The sequence below is a fragment of the Vidua chalybeata genome, chromosome 9 (genome assembly GCF_026979565.1).
Source record: "Vidua chalybeata isolate OUT-0048 chromosome 9, bVidCha1 merged haplotype, whole genome shotgun sequence".
NCBI classification, from domain to species: Eukaryota; Metazoa; Chordata; class Aves; order Passeriformes; family Viduidae; genus Vidua; species Vidua chalybeata.
Genome location: NC_071538.1, coordinates 15,035,777 through 15,056,556, shown reverse-complemented (window position 1 = coordinate 15,056,556; position 20,780 = coordinate 15,035,777). Strand labels below are relative to the sequence as shown.

The 20,780-nt window shown below is 42.5% G+C and overlaps 1 protein-coding gene across 6 annotated transcripts in view; it reads left to right on the top strand.

Moving 5' to 3' along the window:
- ST3GAL3 (ST3 beta-galactoside alpha-2,3-sialyltransferase 3) overlaps window positions 1–20,780 on the top strand; it is a 173,114-nt gene that overhangs the window by 112,119 nt on the left and 40,215 nt on the right. For all 6 annotated transcript variants that reach the window (XM_053950059.1, XM_053950061.1, XM_053950060.1 and 3 more), the window contains 3 exons: window positions 2,549–2,612; window positions 10,298–10,393; window positions 14,741–14,927. In XM_053950059.1, the coding sequence (XP_053806034.1) occupies window positions 2,549–2,612; window positions 10,298–10,393; window positions 14,741–14,927 (347 nt within the window). The remainder of the gene's footprint in view (window positions 1–2,548; window positions 2,613–10,297; window positions 10,394–14,740; window positions 14,928–20,780) is intronic.

The window sequence follows — 20,780 nt, the reverse complement described above, 5'->3', positions numbered from 1 at the left end:
ACAGTGTAGTAGAGTTCCAGCTCAACCAGAAAGATCTAATGCCTGTCCCCTGTCCCAGCCATTAGCTTTTCCTGGCTTCCAAAAAGAGGGCTGGACCAGATGAACTTGGTGCCACAGCAGTTCACTGCTGTAGGTGAACACTTGACAGTGAAGTTCTTTGTCTTTTATTGAGCTTCATTCAGCAGTTTTGAATAGTAACACTGAGATTTGTGCAACTTCCAAAACTTTTGGATGCCATGTATTGTTGGACTGTGGGGTCTGCTGAAGAGTTATTTCCTATTTGTCTGTTCATAATCTGTACTGAATGCTCAATATTGTCATTTGTTTTGTTTTTGTTTGGGAAGCATCTCCATTCCAAATGCTGCCACATCCACTCCTATAGTTTTGTTTAATTTCTGAGCATTCACTAAGAAGGCATTGCTAATTATCTTGCAAGATGAGTAAACCAGAATAATTTGAGTGCATCACTCAGCTGTATTCTTTTAATGTTTTTTTCTAAAATAGTCCATGGGATGGTCTCCAAGCAGTCCAGGGTGTAACTTGTGGGTGGTAGAGGAAACCTGGCATAACAAAAACTTGGTAGATGGGAGGTTGGAGCCCTTGACATGCAACCCTTTGATGTCTTTCTTCTCTGAGAATGTGGGAAAACAACGTCAGTAAAGTATGCTGTCCAGCAAAAGCCAAGGTGTGAAGCAGGCCAAGGAGAGGATTGTGGCATGATGCCATTAGAGGTCACAGCAACCTACTGCTGTTATGGCAGATTTAGGGGAATAGCATTCCTGTTGGCAGGGATGCCTGCTGCCTATGCATCAGAAGAAATTCTTGAGATGAAGGAAAACTAAACACCACTATTTTGTTATCAAAGTTGCTTTTACCCTTATAAATTGTCTCGTCCTTTACTCCACTCCAAACTCTGATCTGAAGGTAATCACACTCCCCAGCTTGTAAGGTTGGCAGGTGCTGTCACTGCTGCCATATCAAAAACTTCCCCGAATCTCAAAGTAATTGTCAGAGGTTTCTGTTTATCACCTTTGTGTGTCTGGCCAGCTTGTTGTCAGGTTCAAAGCTCTTTGGTATGTGGGCTGCCTTGAGCTCCTGTGTTTATCCCATTTGTCCTGTTGCTGCAGAGGAAGGACGCAGTGGAGAACAGAATTCTTAATGTGAAAGGGTCTCCCCTAACTGCTGATTGCAGTAATTAGTGTCTGTCAGGAAAGCTGTTTAAGTTTGAGGTGAAAAATCACTTCTTGTCAGTTTTCTTAATATTTCTGTACTGGTTTTAGTCTTTTGTAAAGAAATGAGACTTATTTGTTTATTTTGACTGGTGTTTCCAAAGAACTTTTGAACTAGTTGACTGATATATTTGAGGATATTAGAGTTATTTGCAATCTCCCAAGCAAAGATGGAAGGGGACTAATTGTTCACAATCTTTTCCAGTATAAATGAAGCTCAGAGAAGCCATATTCAAAATTGCAAAGGGAAGTGATTGAATGTCTATATGGATTGAGGAAGATTCTGAGCTCATGGAATAGAAATCATTGCAAGTTACCAGATACAAAGAAGCTATATCTGACATATGAAATCCCTGATTTGAAAACAGTTAAATAGCAGAAGAGAATTTCAGGGAAATACATCTGTTTGCTTTGGTTTTGTTCTCCTCTTAGGTTTCTGCTTAAGACCACAGTTAGAGTCAGGATTTGGAGGCAGATGGACTTTTTGTCAAACTCGTACAGACATTCTGAAGTTACTGGTACAGTTGTAAATACAAACTAGCCAGAGCCTAACTGCTTCTTGGCCCTAGTTGGGCCATGGTAAAGGAGTTTGGACCTCTCTGGGGGAGAGAGGTGGAAAAATTAGGGACAAATGACAAAATCTAGAGGGAAGCAGACTCCAAAGTTTCCATAGCCAATAGAATAATTTATATGTAATCACTGTGTTTCTGCAACTTAATGCATTTAATTTGTGTGTGTGCCTATGCTTGCATAACTTACATCATCTGGTTGCTGCTGTATTTGCAAGGTATCAGTATAGGCTGCAGTTCCATGGGCATTTCTTTATGTAATTATGGTGCTTTAATTGAAGAAAGACAGACTGAGGAACCTAAACTGAAAATAACCTACAGAATAAAAAGCATCCATTTAACCTGGTTCCGTTCCTGCATCCAGTTCACCACTCAGCTGCATAAAAGCTTTTCTGAGGGCAAGCAGTGACAGTGATGCTGGCCTTTTCATGTCTGAAGTGTTTGTGAAACTGTCATCTCAGGGCTGGGGATATGAAATCACTGCTATAAAATGTACGGTGCTTGTTCCCTGTGACACTCTCCGTGCAAGGCAATTACACACTGCATCAGAATTTGGCACTTAACATGTCTTGCAGGCTGTGTGTGAAGGTCATTGTCCAGAGAAAGTAGGAATATTCAATTTAGTGTTCATTCCTAATGAGAACCTTTCAGTTCCTTCAAGTAACTGCTTCAGATGCTTTACTCCACATTGTTTCTTATTTCTGTTAGAAGTCAGAACTTGTTCCTAATGTCTTCTTCCTTTCTCCCCAGATAATCTGATCAAAGCCATCCTGTCAGCAACCAAAGATTATCGTCTAACTCCAGCTCTTGACAGGTAAGATGAGACCTTCAGGACAGAAGAAGTAGAAGTGATTCTTTACCATATGTCCTATATAAATTTTGTTAGACGTTTTTTGCCAGAAATTATTGCCAATACATTTGGATGTGGATGAGTAAGTCAGGAGCTGAAAACTGAGTCCTCTTTATAGTAAATCTGTAGACTCTGGAGACCTCTGTCAAGTCAAACATAAGTAGAAAAAACCGTTTAGCTTTTGACTATTTCCTAATTATTTGTTTCATATGTTGTTACAAGACATCCTTTTGCCCCATTTTCAAATAGGTAAATAGCAGGTTTTCAATAAACACTTTACTCTTTTCCAGCCTTTCTGACAAAGCAACAGAATCACAAGGAATTTTAGAAGGAAAGAAGGGACTGGCTTATTTCAACAATGTTTTTGAAATTAATACCTCACTCTCAAAGTAGGAACGTTTGGCTGTGTTGGCCAAGCCTGTGCTAGGATGAACAGGATAGCAGTCTCCTGGGTCCTGCGATATTTCAACTGATACCTTAGAAGAAGCTCCTTTGATTCTTCAGTTCTGTTGCAGAGGTTGTTTCTGAAACTCACTGCCATGTTCATAATCAGCTTCCCAGTGATAGTCCTTTAGTCCTTCCTGTCCTTGCTTTTCTGTCATTCCTTCCATTTTTCCTGCAGGTTTGGTTTAGTGCCACCTCCCAGATTAGGGATAGTTTTTTTTCAGAAGCTGTCAGAGGTTTTTACTCTGGGACTTGGGCTCTTTTCAAAGTCCTGAATATTTCTTTCCAGTGGTACTTGACCCAGGCTGACAACATGGTTCCTGCTTTCTAAAGACAGGGGTTTTATTTTCTGGCCCAGCTCCCCTTCTGCCCACTTTTCGTGGCAAAGTTCATAAGCTTAACCAGCCTTTCCATAGGTCTCTGCATCTCTCATGCTGATTGTAGAACTTGCCTGCTGTAGTTGGGAGTTACTCTCTGTGTGAAAGCTTATTCTTAGTCTTGCACAGTCTATGTGTTAATTTAGGTTTCTTTGAAGTTTGCTGCCTCACAGCAGTGCCAGGTAGGGTTAGCCTTCAGACTTTGGAGTAATTGGAGAAATTATGTCCAGAAGGTAAAACCATTTTACAAGTGACCTTCTTAGAGATTTTGCACACAACTTAGTCTCATCCATCTGGGGTTTATCTCAGTTCTGGTTGGCAAGTTAAGATTTTAATCTGTTGAAAAATCCACATATAGAATCTTTCAGAAGGTTGCTCATATGAAATTAGTGTTAATGACAGAGGGCAGGTGGAAGATTCTTGCAGTGAAGGTTAATGTAATTGTGACCCTTGCTGCTCACCTGTTTTGTGAGAAGTAGAATGTTTCAGGCTTTTTAAAAGTAATTTGCAGGAGATTCTGAAACACAACGACTCTGGCATGAGCTGCTCACTTTGGTTTGGGTTCTTTATAATGGGTTTGGTGTAGAGATAGGAAAGATCTAACACTTAAGCCCCATGAAATGTATGCAAAATCCATGAGATACCAAGTGCAAATGAGACCTCAGGAATAAGCCAGACATGTATTTCTGTGGCATTGCAGCAGCAAGGTTTGGTGGTGTGTAAACACACAGATATCTTGGGGCAGTACTGTTTCCTTGGGAATTGTGATAAATCCTTATCAGTGGATGTTGGTGTAGTACATATGCATCACAATCAAATACCTCCCAAAGCCCTTCCAAGTGAGCAGGTCTTAGGAAGGATTAAAACAGAAGTGTTTATGAGAGAAAGGGACTCAAGGAGGCTTGGGATAGCAAGCTGCAAAGTGAGAGCCTAAAGGAGGAGGTGGATGGAGTTGCAACAGAGGAGTTATTAGGAGAAGGAGCTTGAGAACTGTGGGAGGTGTTAAGGCTGCCATAGTGCTGGCCTGCTAAACCAGCTTGGTGAGTAGGGCACAGATGAAGACTTGGGTATCATTCCAGAAATGTTTTTCAGCTGTGATCATCACTGAATTCCAGTGCTGGCAGCAACGGGTATCTGCCATTTTGGATTCCTAAAAAGTTTGTGGAGAAGACTGGTGGATGAAGGTTAGCTCCTTTCTCATCTTGTCTCAAGCTTCAAGCAGATCCTAACAGTTCCCCTCCATGGCAGCACTGGTGTGCTGGTGGTAGAGCCTTGGGTTTTAGCTATTCCCTTCCTGCTCACTGGTCAAGGAGAAAGTCCAGACCTCTCCCCTTTGCTCAACACCTTGAGGCAACTGGAGGAAGCCTGAGTTAGGGGACCTTGAAAGGTCCCTTCCAACCCAAACCATTCTTGGTTCTATGTAGGCCCTTCATCTTGTAAACTCTCAGAAGTCTAGTGGGCTGATTCTAGAAGCAGGAAAAAGGCACCAGGTTCACCCTCTTTTCCAGACTGGAGTTACACCAACATTTTATCTGTTGGCAGGTCTAAGAAGCCATATTTGCAACAGGTCTAAGAAGCCATTTGCTACTGCTGCTGCCCTTCTCCTTGTGCTGCTGCTATTGTTTGAAAGGGGACTTCAAAGTAGATCAGTGAGATTATTCCAGTTTATTAGTTTTTCTCTCAACCCAGGTCATTCCAATGACTTCATTTCCAGAGCTCCCCTCCCACTGAAGAGTTGTGTGGGCACAGAGCTGAAATGGCAGCAGGAGAGGCAGAGGCTGGGATGGGTGGGGAGGGTGAGCACTGCCCAGCCCACTGGAGTAAGTGCTCATGTAACTATACACTGAATACAGCTTTCCCAGGGGAAGGGTGGGAGAGGCAGGAAAGGTGAGGTCAGAGCAGTGCGTGAGAGCACAGAAAGGAAAGAGAGGATTAGAGTTGTGTGGTGGAGGATCTCTACAGCAAATCTTTGGTCTTGTTCCTACCCAAGCTTCTCCATTTCTGCCCTCCTTCACAAAGCTGGTCCTTGAGAAGTTTCATTCACTTGCCTCTCATAAGCCCTGGAAATGAACTTGTTTGTTTGATTATTCCTGTGCTAAAGGGCATCCTGATGCACCTTTCCTGACACAATGTACTGACATGGTGCTGAAATGAGGCAAACGTGATCCTTCTGGGTATGCGTGCACTTTTCATCATCCCACAGCAGCTTTGCCAACTCACTTCCACTAATCCCTCCATTGTGTTATAACTAGCAGCAGCTGGAGGGCATGTGAACAAAGGCTGTGGTTCACACCTGTAACAGTGTACATGGTGCCCTGCTTTCTTCATGACTCCTTATTACAGCACCGTTGTGCTGAATGGTAACCTGCTCCTGCTCCAGGGCAGGGGGTAGGGAAAGCTGCAGTGATGTTTGGGAGGGGAGTTACAGCTCACCCCGAGCTTGTCTGGAAAAGTTTGGAGATCCAGGGGACTTTCTCTAGAACCATTGACCTCTTCCTTCTGAGCTGGCATGTCTTTTTCCCTCACACAGATGTCAGTGGGCCTCATCTTTGAAACTTCTTGCCCTCCATTGGCTTTTCCAGGTCCACTTATATTGCTGAGATTTTCATTGCTTGATTTAGTGTCTCCTCCAGTGACCTGTCCCTCATTCTGCAAATGGATCAGGGCTTGGTTATTAATTCCACAGCCCATCTGCTGGCTGCACTTCAGTGGATTTTTAGGTTACATCTCTGGGGTGATGACACGTAAATTTCCTGTGAAAAGGCATAAATATAAAAACCTGACTGACGTTTTTTTGTATTGCCTCCAGCTAGTAATGAAAGAATACTGAAAGTTTGAGCTTAGAACTATCATAGTCATTACTAATGCAGTGTATTACCTGAACAAGTGAGGAAGGGATTTGATAGAACAAGAGAGGTGTGTGTCCCCCTCTGGTTCAGGTTGATAGCACCCATTTAAGTAACAGCAGCCAGATCAAGCCAGAATATGCTAAGCCTCCTTATGCACCAACTACCCTAAAGACATAACAGAATAGTTATATCTTTCCTCAAAGCCTTCAGATCCAAAGTTGTGTAAAGAAAGGCTTTGTGGTTTTTCTCCCCTGACAAATCTCTAAAGCACTTTGATAAGAGAGAAGAGGAAATAGGAATTGCTACAAAGCATACACACGTTTACAGTTCTATATTGTTCAAGAAAATCTGCATGAATCCTGCTTTTCGTGTAGATGAACTGAACCTTGGAGTATCTGTGTCAAGAGGCTGTACATCTGGCTGCAGCTCCCAGCTTAGGGCTTTAGGGAGAATCTGTTGTGGGAAGTCCATGACTGTCCTTCATACCACCCTGGTAGCAAACTGAAACGTGGGCTGTGCCTGATGTGCTCAATCCTTGAAATCTTCTGGAAAAGAAATAGGGCTTTGACATACTGTGTAAACAAGCACAAAGGTGTTTGCACCCTTCTTTGTGGAGAAACAATTGAGCTGTAACTGATGCTGCCTGCACTGTGTATTTCTTCACCCAGAAACTTGCCTGGAGCCAGCAATGACTGTGCAGGTTTCCCATGCTCAGGCACAATCAGTAGACAGAGTACATTTGAAAGAAATTTAAGCTGTTAGAAGATCAAAGATGAGACCTTAGGGTCAGAAAGTTACTAATGAAAAATCTTATCTGCAGACTTAAGGAAAAAGGAGAATGCATCTAAATATATCAGAACCATGAGGGTAGAAGAGTGGTTCAGACATGAAGCTGGGCAAAAGTGATTAACCTATCAATTACAATAAGTAAAGGAAGAACCATTCAGTTAAGTATTTGTTTCATTTTTGGGGGTAAAGATAGAAAGATGTCTCATTTTACAGCAACAATTAAATATTTCATGATTCTTTTATTAGTAACTACAACGGTATTAAATGACAATTATATGACTTAAAATCAGTAAACACTGAAGAGTTAAATAAAGAATTCTTGTTGTTATTAGTGTTTGCTTTTTAGCCCTTCTTGGAATGTTTGAGAGAACAGCAAATGTTGTATTTGTATCTCCAGCCATTCCTGAAGAAATATAGGAGATAATAAAGAGGTAGCTGTAAGTTGATTTGTTTGGTCTTGCAGGAAAAATCCTGCAGAAGACAGAGCCAGGATGGCAGCATAACTGATGTTATGTTACTTTGGGTTTGTGAAAATTAAATCTTGCCATGTAGAGGATATATTTTTAGATGAACTAGAAGCTTGAATGGTAAACTTTTAGAGGCGCACATTAGTTATTTGTCTCAGTCCTTTATGTTCTGTTTCTATGCTACACCATTTAGAGGTATCCTTTTTAGGAATAGGATATGTTACATGGCTTTAAAAAGTTATTGTCAGTGTGGAGAATTAATCCTTTAGTGACACTTCTAAGTGTAATCCTGTTGGCAGGTGTTCACAGGGGCTAAAACCAGTTTGGAGTAAATGTGAAATTCCACTAGGAAAATTTGCAGAACCCAAGACTGGGAAAGTAATTGGCAGGAGGGCCAAGTCAGTCATGACTATTTTGTTGCATCCTTCACTGGAGCCAAATCAAAAATCAGGCATCACCGAGGCAACAATCCAGGTCATGTTTACAAGATGAGGATTATATTCTGCAAACCAATGACTGTAAGAAGAGGATTGGAATGATGTAAGTAAAATCTCTGTGTAAAAGGCACTCTGCCTTGAGCAGCATTAGCTCTGCATGCTGGTCTTCCAGAATCAGTACTTTGGAGATCTGGGGAGAAGTTGAGAATTGTTGAGGGATGTACTGCAAGTGTGAGCCAAGACCTAGAAGAGCTGCCATACTGTGCAAGATGTCATGAGCTCACTCCAGTTTGTATGGTCAATAGAAGATTAGGAGTGGGGTTTGATCAGTCTCTGAGTCCTGTGTGGGAGCAGAGCCATGAAGCTGCTGGAACAGCTTTGGCTGGTGGAACTGGTTCTTCTATCTCATGTGCAGCAGCTCATGCTCACCAGTCTGCCCTGTGAGAGGCAGATGTTTATACACAGTGCTTTCTCAGTAAGTGGATCTCATGCAGATGTGGAAGGGACTGCTGACAGTAGATGGTGCTTTAATTTAGCAGAAAAGTGAAGACAGCGATTAAGTGGTTTGAGGTTGAAACAAGCAGATCTGTATTCAGAATTGGTAAGAACATCCTAACAGTAAGTGGGAAGAGGATAGAGTGGAGTGCCTGGAGCTCACAGCCTTTGGATTTTAGCACTGTATTCTTCTTCAAAACAGAAAACTCAAAGGAGTCATAGCTGAGAGACAGCTGAGTAGAGAAGGTACAGTATTTCACCCAGCAGTCTGTTTTTTAGGAGGTTAAACTTTCCTGTCATAATCATCAAAAGTGTGTATTTCCTTCTGAAATACCACTTGGCCAGAACTGAATTATGTCTCTTTCTTCCTTCTACAGCACCTTTTCCTTAAAGGTTTTGACAAAGCTGTTACCATCTTTGTCACTCTTTTTGGTGTACTAGGGGTTGACTCTCCTTTCCCTCTTTGTCACGAAATGCTGCTTGAACCAGATCTTGTGTCTGATTTCTCCTTGTTGCCAGAACTGGTTTGTTTGGGGATTTTTTGGTATGCCATCATCTCTAAAATTCTTTCTCTATTGTGGTTTGATTATCATAAACACATGCTTCTTCAGCCCTTGGGGATACTGGGCTAATATGCCCATCTGCATAAGGGAGTTTTTTTCTTTTGGAAGGGCTCGGATCTGCAGTGGAACTTTATCTGGGCAGGGGAAGCTGTTCCGGAGCATTTCTTGGTGCTGTTAATTCTGCATGTGTCTCCAGCTAATATCTTTGTCAGCAGAGTGACCTTCAGTGGTTTAGCTGAGTCTTTTGAGTGCCCTCCAGCCCTGCTCTGCAAAAAGGGACCCCACATAAACACAGCTTTCCTCATGCTGGCTCTTTAGACTTTTCACAGAGAGGACAGCCTAGAAGTGACCAGTTGTGCCTGGGGCTAGGAAGGCTGCCTAGTTCAAGGATCTGCTCCAAACAACTGATTGCCTTGGACCCTTTCCGAAAAAGGCTCTGCAGACACGTATTCCTTCAGTGAACTACCAGAGATGGAGGCACATTGCCAGAAGAGCCAGCTGCATTTGGGATTAGATGGCTGGAAAGAAGTCCTTTCTCTGTCTTCAAAACAAAATCGCTTTTTAACATCTGCTGCAAAGTTCTCGTGACACAGGGTTCCACGAGAAACTGTTCTCTTCCTTCTCTTTCCTGTTTCTTTGTTAATTAAGGTTATTTTCCTTCCCTTTCCTCACCTATTGTGTCTCCATATATGTTTCCTACTGGACAGGCGTGTGGGAGGGTGTCTTTTTTTCTCTCAATTTAATGTTTTTCTGTCTCTTGAAGTCTCATGATAACAGCAGCAGTTTTGCTCTCAGCAAGGTGAGCACACCCCAGATACCTGGCAGGATCTGCCTGCACTCATAAAATTGCTTGGAGAGAAGACTTCCTCACTAAGCCTTTGGTTTATTGTTATTTCAGTGCTGAATGAATAATGAGATGGTTCAAGTAAACAGATGGGTTTGATTCAAGCCCATCATACCAGGGGTGTGGGGGGAGAGGAGCTGCTTGTCCTGACAGCTCATCTCATTATGCCACACGTGGTGTGAGGTGTTGAAAGCAGTGTATCACATGTAATGCCTGGGCATGATGAGGTGAGCTGGGGATCAAGTGTATCTCTGTCCCCCTCTTAATTTTTCATATTTACAGAGGTTTCCTGTAGTTCTCAGATGCATGCAAACTAAATATGTGCTCTCTGTGTGTTTGAAGTTCTGTTACAAAAATCACTTCTCTCCTCTGTTTCTTCCACAGTCTCAGCTGCCGGCGATGTATTATTGTGGGAAATGGTGGAGTACTTGCAAATAAGTCATTGGGGTTAAAAATTGATGACTATGATGTTGTTGTCAGGTGAGTCTTTGGCATTACAGTTCTTGTCCCATATTCAGTTTCTGTATCAGTTCACTTGCTATGCAGACAAACTTTAACCTGTACTAGTGACAGTATCCCTTTGTATGGAAGCATTAACTTACAGGGAGGGTAAAAATAGACATGAGCTTAAAAAGGTTTGTTATAAATGATGATCACATCAAAGGGTAAAGGCATTCCTCAAGCTTTCTGTTTTCCACAGCTTCTTGGGAATGTGGTCTCTTGTATATCACTTCAACCTTCCCTTCATAGCTCCTTTCCAAAAGCTGCTTTTGTGACGCCCTTAGGTGGTCAAGCAGTAACTCACACTGTTGGATCTGCTCCCAGATATATTTTTGTGGTAGCTCAGGACAGCTTTATTGGTCATACACGTGTAGCATTCCCCAGGAACTGCATCTCACAGTTAGGATGGGCAGGACTAAGAGTGGTGCAGCATAGGGTGTTACGAAGCTGGAAGCCTCTATGAGAGAGGACCCAGCAGTGATTAAACACCTGTAAGTGTGCCCTGGAAACTGGCAGTACTTTGACCCCGTGTCTCTGCAGATGACAATGTTGAATAAGGCAGCAGAAGCAGAGTGGTGGGAGTGCCAAGGACCACAGTCAGAGTTAGGATGTCTTGCTTTTGCTGAGGACCTGGATCATTGCCATCTCAGAATGCTTGAAAAACGTGCTGATATGGGAAATCACAGGTCTAGTCATAACTCTTAGTAATAAATCTGTCAAGTTAGGGGGGCGTTCTGGGTGACTGGAGATTAACAAACATAATACCTGTACTAATGGAGAGTGAGAGAGTGCGTGTAGGAGTGAGGGAGAATGTGCTCTAGGGAGCTACAGACCCATTAGTCTGCCTGAAAAAAAAAAAAAAACAGTTTTCCATCAGGTTTTGAGGAACAAAATATTATTATGGTAAATAATAAAAGTGGGATAAACTGCAATGTAAGTTTATAAAATTAGTTTAACATAATCTGGTTTTTTTTCTTAGTAAGATAACTGATTTTGTATTAAAAGAAATGCATCTGATATAATCTTTCTCAACTTTAATCAACTTTAAGACCTGGTGGCAAATAGTGAATTCTTTGCTAAAGGTAGCAGAAAGAAAGGTATTAATAAAAGAATTTAAGTCAGGTGTTATTTAGCACGGTCTCTATTCTCTCCCATGTGTAATGAAAGAATAGGACATACAGAGAAAAATAACTAATCTCTAACTCTGGACAAAAAGACCAAGAAGATCCCTTTCAGTCTTTGGTTCCTGTGAATGGTTCCCTGCTTCTCCATCAGTATGCTGGACACAGGGATGGCTGTTCAGAACAGGTCAAAATTTTTACAGCCCTTCTCCTAGTTCATCCCACTATCAGTTGATAACAAAGAGCTCTTACTCCTCATCATAGTTGGCTGACTTGTAGTTATTCCAGCTGAATTAAAATGCAGTTTATAGCCTTTCCTTGGGCTCAGGTTATTCAAAAAGTAGCAAAAGAACAGTTTCAATCCATCTGGTCTAAGCCACCCACTAAGATTTACATCAGGAAGGCCACTATTTAATTTCTAAATGAAAACTTCAACATTTTCTCTCCACATCAGTAAATCTATGTCAGTTTGCAAGCTGGGAGGATAAGAGGGCAGCTAAGCACCTGTGCTGTCGGTGGGATGGATAAAGGAGAGAGAAGTCAACTGTAAAGGTTAAATGAAGCCAGGTGCTTGGATATGTATCCAACTGCTTGCTTTATTCCTGTGGAAGCTGGGGAAGTCCCATGTATTATAACATCCTTTTTCATACACTGCAGAACTCCTTTGAAGGATGATATTTGGGACCTAGGGAATGTATTTTAAATGAAAAAATGTGGTACATTTGTGGACAAAGGTATGATCCAGCAATATGTGGAGTTCTTTGATGCCTCATGTGTTACCATGTGAGGATTGCTAATTGCAGCAAGAAATTTTGTTCTTTGCAGTGAAGATAGTCCAATTCAGCTTTGTCAGTTCTAAAAGAGCTTGGAGTGAGTTACTGTTTTTCTTTAACTAGACATTATCAGATTTCAGTGCAGATGTTTTTCCCAGCTGTCACACTATTTACCTGGCAGGACTTCTTGCAGCAGTCAGTCAGTGCTCTGAAATATCTCCTTAGAATAGATTGCAGACTGGGCAAAAATAAATGTGTATCAAAAATTCCTGATTAGAACTAGATAGGGATTCACCTGATGGTGATACTTGAGTGATATGTGAAAGGATCTTCATGGTGCCAAGGTTAGGAGTTAGTGTCTCCATATGTAATCAGCGAACATAGACAGAAAAACACTCTGGAACTTCTTGTGAAGAAAACTGCCTGTCCATGGGCAATACAAGGAGGCCTGACATCCTAACTGAGGTTTTCCAAGATTCAGCTGTGTTTATAAGCTGGGGAGTCTGGGAAGGGGTTTGGGCTGTGGAGTCTGCAGCTTTGGGTGCTGTGGCTGCCTGAACTTTCCCTGCTCCATTGCCCGCACTGCCCCCGGGCCTTGGTGGTGCTGGCTCTGTCACTGTGGCTCCATCAGCAGCTCACACTCTGGCCCTTTGCTGGAGACCTGAGTTCATATCACTTGAGGAAATGGTTTGATTTATTTCCTGTCTAGATACAAAGTAGGACTCCCAAGTTTTGAGAGTGTTAACAAAGTAAGCAGCAAAACAGTGAACCCAGCAGTTGTGGATGGGAAAAACCTGCCAAAGAGCTTCACAGTGACGTTTGAAACAACTGCAGACACTTCCTCATCCTAAAGAAGACAGATGAAAAATATGTAAAACTTGCTTTCTTTGCAGAATATTGAGAGTATTGGTAGTATTCTGTTACCTGTAGAGCCACATGCTTTTGCTTTGTAAAAGGTCATCTGCCCCAAGAGACACAACACCTTCAAGTTTAAATACTGCCCACAGAAGAAGTGAGTGGTGTGTGAATGTGCCATCAGCAGCAGAGGAAAAAGCAAGGTATCAGGCTGGCTGGGAGCATTGTACTCAGGTCTAGTTCCTCAAAGTCAGGCTACAATGGGTTTATAAACCATGGGAAAAGACTTCATCCGCTGTATTAATTGTGGTGGTGCTGATTCTTGATTTGCCTTTAATATTTTATTCCTGGTGATAAAATAAGTATTTTTGCTAAAAATGCCTAAGAATGTATTTCTCTAGATTTTGAATATAATTTCAGGTTGTATAGAGATTTTTATTCTACTAAAAGTTTTTCAATGTAAAATGCTTACCCAGGCTATAAAAGACAAATACAGCATTCGTACATGGCAAAATTTGCAGTCCAAAGCACTTTGCAGTATATTGAACAACACCAAGTCAAGAATGCTGCAATAATTCAAGCAGGCAATCCTGTGCCATCAGAGGCTGCTGTTTGCTGTCTGCAAGATTGGTATTCCAAGTTACGTGCAATTTCCTCAGCTTTGGGTTTTTAGTCTTGAATAGAAATTCTGAAAACTTTAATGTCTTGGAAGTCATCATGGCTGTTCATGCCAAAGCGGTTTGCTTTTTCAAGGGAAAAAACTTTGTTCCTGAGAAATGTTTTAACAAAAGCACAGCTAAATATGTAGCATCTCCTTAGAAATCAGAGTCTCCAAGAGCAAAGCTGTGTGACTGCTTGAGTGTTTTCAGAGTGGGATGCACTTCCACAGCAGAAACTCCTTGGAGCCCATGAAACTGCAGCGGTGCTGAGCCTTGTCCCAGCCCAACCTCTTCCTTTGTGCTGGCATTGCAAGGCAACTCACCCTCCTGATGGGCCAGTTTGGGGAATTAAAGAGGTGTAGATTGATCCTATGGGATTTTTTTGAGAATTATAAGTGGCCTATTTCCCTGTGCAGCCTCACTGCAGGTGAGTGGTGTAAGATCTGTGCTGGGGTTGGAAAATGAGACCATTTTCAGTTTGTTTAAACTGATGAGGAGCTTCATCATCTCTTTCAGCACAACCTTGCAGAACCCAACTAACACATCAAAGGAGCAATGGGCCGTTAAAATATTAATGCTTAGTTTGTTACTCTAAATTTGCAAGGACAATATTTTCACTTTCCTTTTCCAAAGCCTCCAACCCTATTTAGATCACTGAGTTGATATGCAGCAATGGTTTGCATTATATTCAATGATAGAATTTATGTAACTTCTAATTAAGCTGTCGTCGCTTGGTACAACCCTCCATAAGTGTTTGTGATGAAGAACTGCAAGAATTAAAATTTGCTACTGTAGCAGCTGCTACAGGGAGCTCTTGCCCAGCAGTGATTGCTGTGTCATCAACACACAGGAGTGTAAGTGGGAATCTGAGTGTAAGTGGGAATCCGTGACAGTGTCTTTTCTCTGGTTGCCCTGCAGGCTGAACTCGGCTCCAGTGAAGGGCTTTGAAAAAGATGTGGGTGGCAAGACAACACTGCGGATCACATATCCTGAAGGTGCAATCCAGAAAATGGAGCAGTATGAGAAGGATTCCCTGTTTGTTCTGGCAGGATTCAAATGGCAGGATTTCAAGTGGCTGAAATACATTGTTTACAAGGAGAAAGTGGTAAGAACGCTGTCAGCTGACACTGTGAAGGTCACCTAATTAGTAACGATGGGCAGACATTGTATCACCATCATATCGGCCACATTTTGGTCTGAGGAGAGTTCCACTCTGTCCTGCTGCATTTAAGTGAAGATTTTCTTTACCTACACGGACTTCAGCTTTAATTAAATATGTTTTACAAAGACATCTCTCTTTGTAATCTGTGTTGCATCACAGATGAGGCTTGCTATTCAAGATTGTTAGTGTGCACTACAAACAATGAAATTAATTTTTAATTATCGTAAAGAATATTTAAAAGGACCAGCTTTTGCATGGATTTTATGAACTCCTAGGATTTAAGAGCAGAGGAAGGAAGAGAGCAATGGGAAAGGGAAGAAATGGGAGTCTGGGGACAAGGATGTGATGTCACAGGAGGGGAGGAGGAGACAGCAGCAGCACAACTTGTTGAAAAGGCTACAATCAGACTTACTGTGACTTCCTGAGTAGCACAAGCCATTATATTTTGCTCAGTTACTGAGATTCATGATTTGTGTTTGGTTACAGTATCATCCAGAACAACAGTATGAAGTCTTATTTTAAAACACGGAAATGGTGGCTACGCTGGCTTCCCCATGTAAAAATCTTACCCCTCATTTGCTTGAGTGCCCTTCTGAGGCACCATGGACCTGTTAATAGTCAGGGTTGCTCTCTTTAATTCACCTACCCAGAACGGAATCAGGTTGTGATCAATGAGGTCTCATTCAGTGAATGGTTTGTCTGTCAGGAAATCCCAAATAAATAATCTTGTTTTACAAATCTTTTATATATATATATATATATATATATATATCTGTTTTCAAATGTTGCTTAATGACTTTTCAGCAAATAAGAAGACAAATGGATTAGCATTCAGGGGATGGCATATTATACTGTGTGTTTAGAGACAGAGAGAAGAGGTTGGCAGCTCACCACATACATAACAAAACAGACTGGGAATATCATTGTATACAGTTGTTACACAGAGGGCCTTAAGGGTGCATACTTTGCTCTTGTCTAACACTGGCACCAACTTGCAATTATTTTCTTGCTACCAAGACAGATGAAGTTACCTGTCAACCTCTGGGCAAGCACAAGTGGGCTTTTGTAACATGAATAATTGAGTCAAAAGTAATTTTCTTTGCTTTATGTCAGGCTCTTGTTCCTCATTCAGGGAAAGGGAAAGCCCTGGCAGAGTCAGTGCCCTGCAACCCAAATGCAGTTGCAGGGACTCCTAATGTTTAGCTTGAAGCTCAAAGGATGGGTGGGTTTACTTCAAAACAAATGTAATTTTTCCCTGATGCTTGCAGTCAAGTCATCAACAGTAAATTCTTGTGTGGTATCCCCTGCTCTTGGAAAGATGCAGTAAATAGTCTGTTAAAACCTGCTAGACTGGGGAGAGTGATTGCAGTTCTCTTAACTGCGTGTTTCAGTGCCCAGATTGGCAGAGAGCAGAAAGAACTTCAGCTTTGTGCATTACTTCAGTGTTCTTGTGATTGGCTCCTTATCCTTCAGTTCTTCAGAATAAACACCCTGAGGTTTTTTCAGTTCTTTTAGGTGATGTTTTCCAGATCTCTTAATTCCTATTGCTCTTTTGAATGTTTGTAGTTAATTAATCTTTTTCTTAATGAGCAGTGCCCAAAAATGTACAGACTACAGCAAAAAAGAGGAGCAAATAGATAATTCATTAATCTCACAGTTCTCATTCTTTATACATCCACTGTTTCTGTGGCCTTTTCCACAATGGCATGGAACGGAAGGTGGGTGTTGGGTTCCTGGACACTCCAGGTCTCGGGAAGAATTGGAGAGCAGCCACTTCCCCCGCTCCACACCGTGTGCTTGTGCCGTTGGCTCCTCGTGCCAAAGAGCAGCACTGTGCACTTGTCCCTACCAATCCTTTCTTCCAGAACACTCCTCCAGTTTGCCAAGTTCCTTTGGCAGACTTCCCAGCATACATGCCATTCTTTCCAGATTCATGTCCTCTGCAATTTAATAAACATACTTTTTACTTCATCATCCAGGTTGATAATAAAAACACTAAACAGTGTTGGTTCCTAGGCAGACCCCAAAGTATTAACATCCTTCCATTCCTAGAGTGAGCCCACTGAGCCTCCTGGGTAGTTTTTTGGCCACTTCTGAACTTGTATCACAGTTGTATCGCCAATAATGCTTTTGGCATGTTTGTGAAAGTGATCTGTCAGAAGTGTTACTGAATTCCAGTTCATGTCTTGCTTCTCCCCTGTGATAATTTTTTGTCTGTATAAATTTTTTTTTTAAATAATTCACTGTTGACAAATCCACCTGGGTTGCTACTCAGTCTGTTATTTTTTTTTTCAGGTGCTTACAAATAATTAATCCTGCTATTCTGGGAATTGAAATAATAATTCAGCTCTTCCCTTTTTTCCCTTATTAAGTCTAGGCACTACTTCTGTCCATTTTTCAATCCTTTGACCCCCTACCTTTTTTGGGGGTTTTGACACCCCAAAGGGAATAAATGCTAGTTCTTGAGACTGCTGAGCCAGTTCATTGAGTACTTTAGGAAGCAGCCCAGGTGGCTGGAAAACATCTGTCTTGTGCTCTCTTGTGCTTTCATCTGATTTCTCTCTACTTGAGGCTGAGATCTTGCTGTCACTGGCTTTAGCTGCAAGCAGGTGGCTCACACAGCTGCTTTTTCTAGAGGAAACCAATGCAGAAACTGCTGTCTCTTAGGAATGACCCAATGGAGGACGAGCAGTGCTGTGGGAATAGCACGTAGGCGTCTGTTTGTTCTGGTAGTGAGTGTTAGTATTTTCATCAGTGTGTGGTAAGTTCAAAATGACAAATGCCTGCCCAGTGCTCTCTGTGTGTCAAGAGTTTGTTTCTCTCTCAGCTGATTTTCCAGAGAAAGGGGAGTTTCTTCCTTTCCTGCATTTATGCAGAGTCACTTGCATGACCTGAGAGTTTTGTATGCCACTGTTGCTTATTCCTTATCTGACACATCCATCTTCGTGCAAGACTTCGTGCAGACACACTGCAAACCAGTGGTTACAGTCAGGAGTCTGGCTTCAGGATGGAGAAAATGAAAATGGAGGCATTCTGCTAAAGAGCACAACTGCTGTGGAAGTCGATACATTCCTCAAAGAAATGGGCTGATCTCTGCCCTCTGATGTTTCCTTTGTCTGTGACTGTTGATGGCAACCGCACATGTCCATGGTACAGTCACAGGTGGGTAATGAGACCTTCTGAATTCCTTCAGGCACCTGGAGCAGCTTGGACCTGCTGGACCAGAGATTCCAGGCCAGGTACTGGGGTCCTTGCTTAGTCCTCGAGTAAGTGAAATCAAAGGGAGCTTATTGGAGAAAGAGTAAATGAAAGGCGAGTGGCTATTTATTGCTGGGTCATTGGTCAGATAAGCTTATTCTCCCTGCAGCTGAGAGGGATTTGCTGTGTGTTGTGTTAGTCTTTTGGCAGCACTTGCATACTGAGAAAGGGATAAGTGCTGTGTAGAGAGGAGGATTTTCAGGAGATGTTATAAGGAAAAAGAATCAGTGTGATGCAGAAGCATTAGCAGAACAGTGGGGCAGGGGATTTTATGTGTTACATACAGTCTGGTGCAACAGCCTCCCTGATACTTGTGTGGTGCCTTAGTGCCCTGGGAGACACTGTATCCAGAAGCAGGAGCAGTGGAATATGGACCTAAGGAAATGTAAAAGTTCAACTGCTTTTTATTTCACACTAAATCAGAAATATCTGGAAGCAAGTAAAAACTTGAGACAAAACATTAACCTAGAAGAAGGACAGGTTTGGCTAAATGTTCACTGTCAGCAGCAAAACAAAGGTAGTCTCCATCACAGAGTTCTGGCTGAGCTGGCACTCCAGATTGAAGTCTTGTAGGAAGATAGGGCATAGTGTATCACCAGAGAATGTAGACCTGCCTTTAATAAGGGGAAGAGTGAGTGAATCTGAGTGACTAAAATGCTGGTAACCTGATTTCAGTCATTTGACAAGCAGTAGAATAAACTAAAGGAGAAAATCATAGCACTGGTTGCAGCTAAAAAGGAGTATGGGATGGAGAAAGGTGACATGGTTAGCAGAGGGGAGTATTGCACCATGCTGGTCTAATAAGTCAGTGTACAAGTGGAAAGGAAATGGGTTGGAGTCCCAGAGCCTGCAGTTCCATGAACTCATGGCTGTTGCAGAAGGGTCACAGATGTGAGCTGTTCGTGCGTCTGTGGTGACTGGTCTGGCAGTGCTGACTTGGAATCTTTGCTGTAAGAGCCTGTGACACTTCCAGGCACCCCTTTGCTGATGAAACAACTGCTGCCATGCATCCCCAGAGGGGAATTACTCATGGACAGTCACTCAGAACAGTTAAACTTTCTCCTGGACTGTTATTTTTGCCAAGACATATAATCTATATATATTGTGATCTACTCCACTACTTCCCAGTGTTTGTACCCTCCTGCATCTGCCTGGGTTTTTCAGTGACAGAAACTCTTTCTGAATACACAAAGTACCAGAGGAATTGCAGAGGGATAGAGGCTTGGTCATATATTGCTTCTTAAAATAATGGTCAAGAGCTGAAAGTTTCTCTGTTGCATGGAGAGTAGATGCTTCCTGAAACAAACAGGAATTTACAAGCTCCAGATATGCAAAGCAGCCATCTCAGCCTGGTACTGAGGCCAGTTCCAGAGCAGTATCTTGGCTGTCATTAGTGAATTAGAGGGAGCTCTCTTGCTTACTAGGGCTCACAACCCTGAACATCTGGCACATGGCAATAAAGCAGCCAAGTGAGGGCAAAGGTGCCGCTAGAAGTTGGCAGCTCACAAGCTTCCTGCTCATGTGGTAATGAGCCTGTGGATGATTCCAGTGGGAATCTCTGCAGCCTTTGCCAGGAGGAGTCATTGTGCAGAAAGTGCCTACGGCACCTAGAAGTTCTCTTTGATAGTGAAAGTCATAGGAGCAAGTGAGCACCTGCCTGTGAGCGAGGCCAGGCTGGGTTGTCTGTCCCTTGCAGGGACATGTCTCTGACAACTGGCACACAGCAGTGGTGCCCAACAACCATCATCCTCCAGCAGTGAGCATGGCAATAACCCCTGCTCCTGTGTCACAGCATGTGACTGCTGCTTGCAGAGACCTTGTGGATGGGGCACTGGGGAAGGTTTTATTTAACTTTTTATTGGGGAACTACATTATTGTATTAACCCAACAACTAGCATACTCCTAGTTGTGGTAAAATGTGTTTTATGATACCTTCCTGGCACAGTCAGTGAGTTTTGCTGTGCTGGAGCCAAGGCCAGACTGCTGCCAGCACTTGTGCTGTCTGCTGAGCCTTTCTTTAGAGCTCTTCTTCCATTAGTTAATGACCTTGTCATGCTGCATGTTTGCTAGAGCAGCCTGTGAATGTCACAGCCCTGTAGTTCACTCTGGATTCCTCAGATTATGAAATAGCCTTACCTGTGGCTGGTTTACATCCTAAAACAAACCTGAGGAGCCATAATGCCCCTCCTGTCATCTTCAGGAGAGCAGCGAGGCTGTGAATCTGTTGTTGATGTCCCATCCCAAGGAAAGCTTCATTCATATGTGTGTATTTTCAGCTTGTCTGGAACTTGTGCAGGTGGTTTCTCTGGGTCTGCACTAGGGAGGGAGAATCTGCTTTTTCCAATTCTGTCCCTTGCCTTTGGTGACAAATGGAGTGGTCACTGCTACTGGCAGATTCACTCCAGAGTTTACTTTTGAATTGCGAATATTTTCTTTCCCTTTTCTCCTCCAAGGGGCTTGTGGTTTAAATGTCTTGTGTACAGTGGGTCTTCTCAGGTTCTCATGGACTGTGAGAAAGACATGTGGGATGATTCCTGG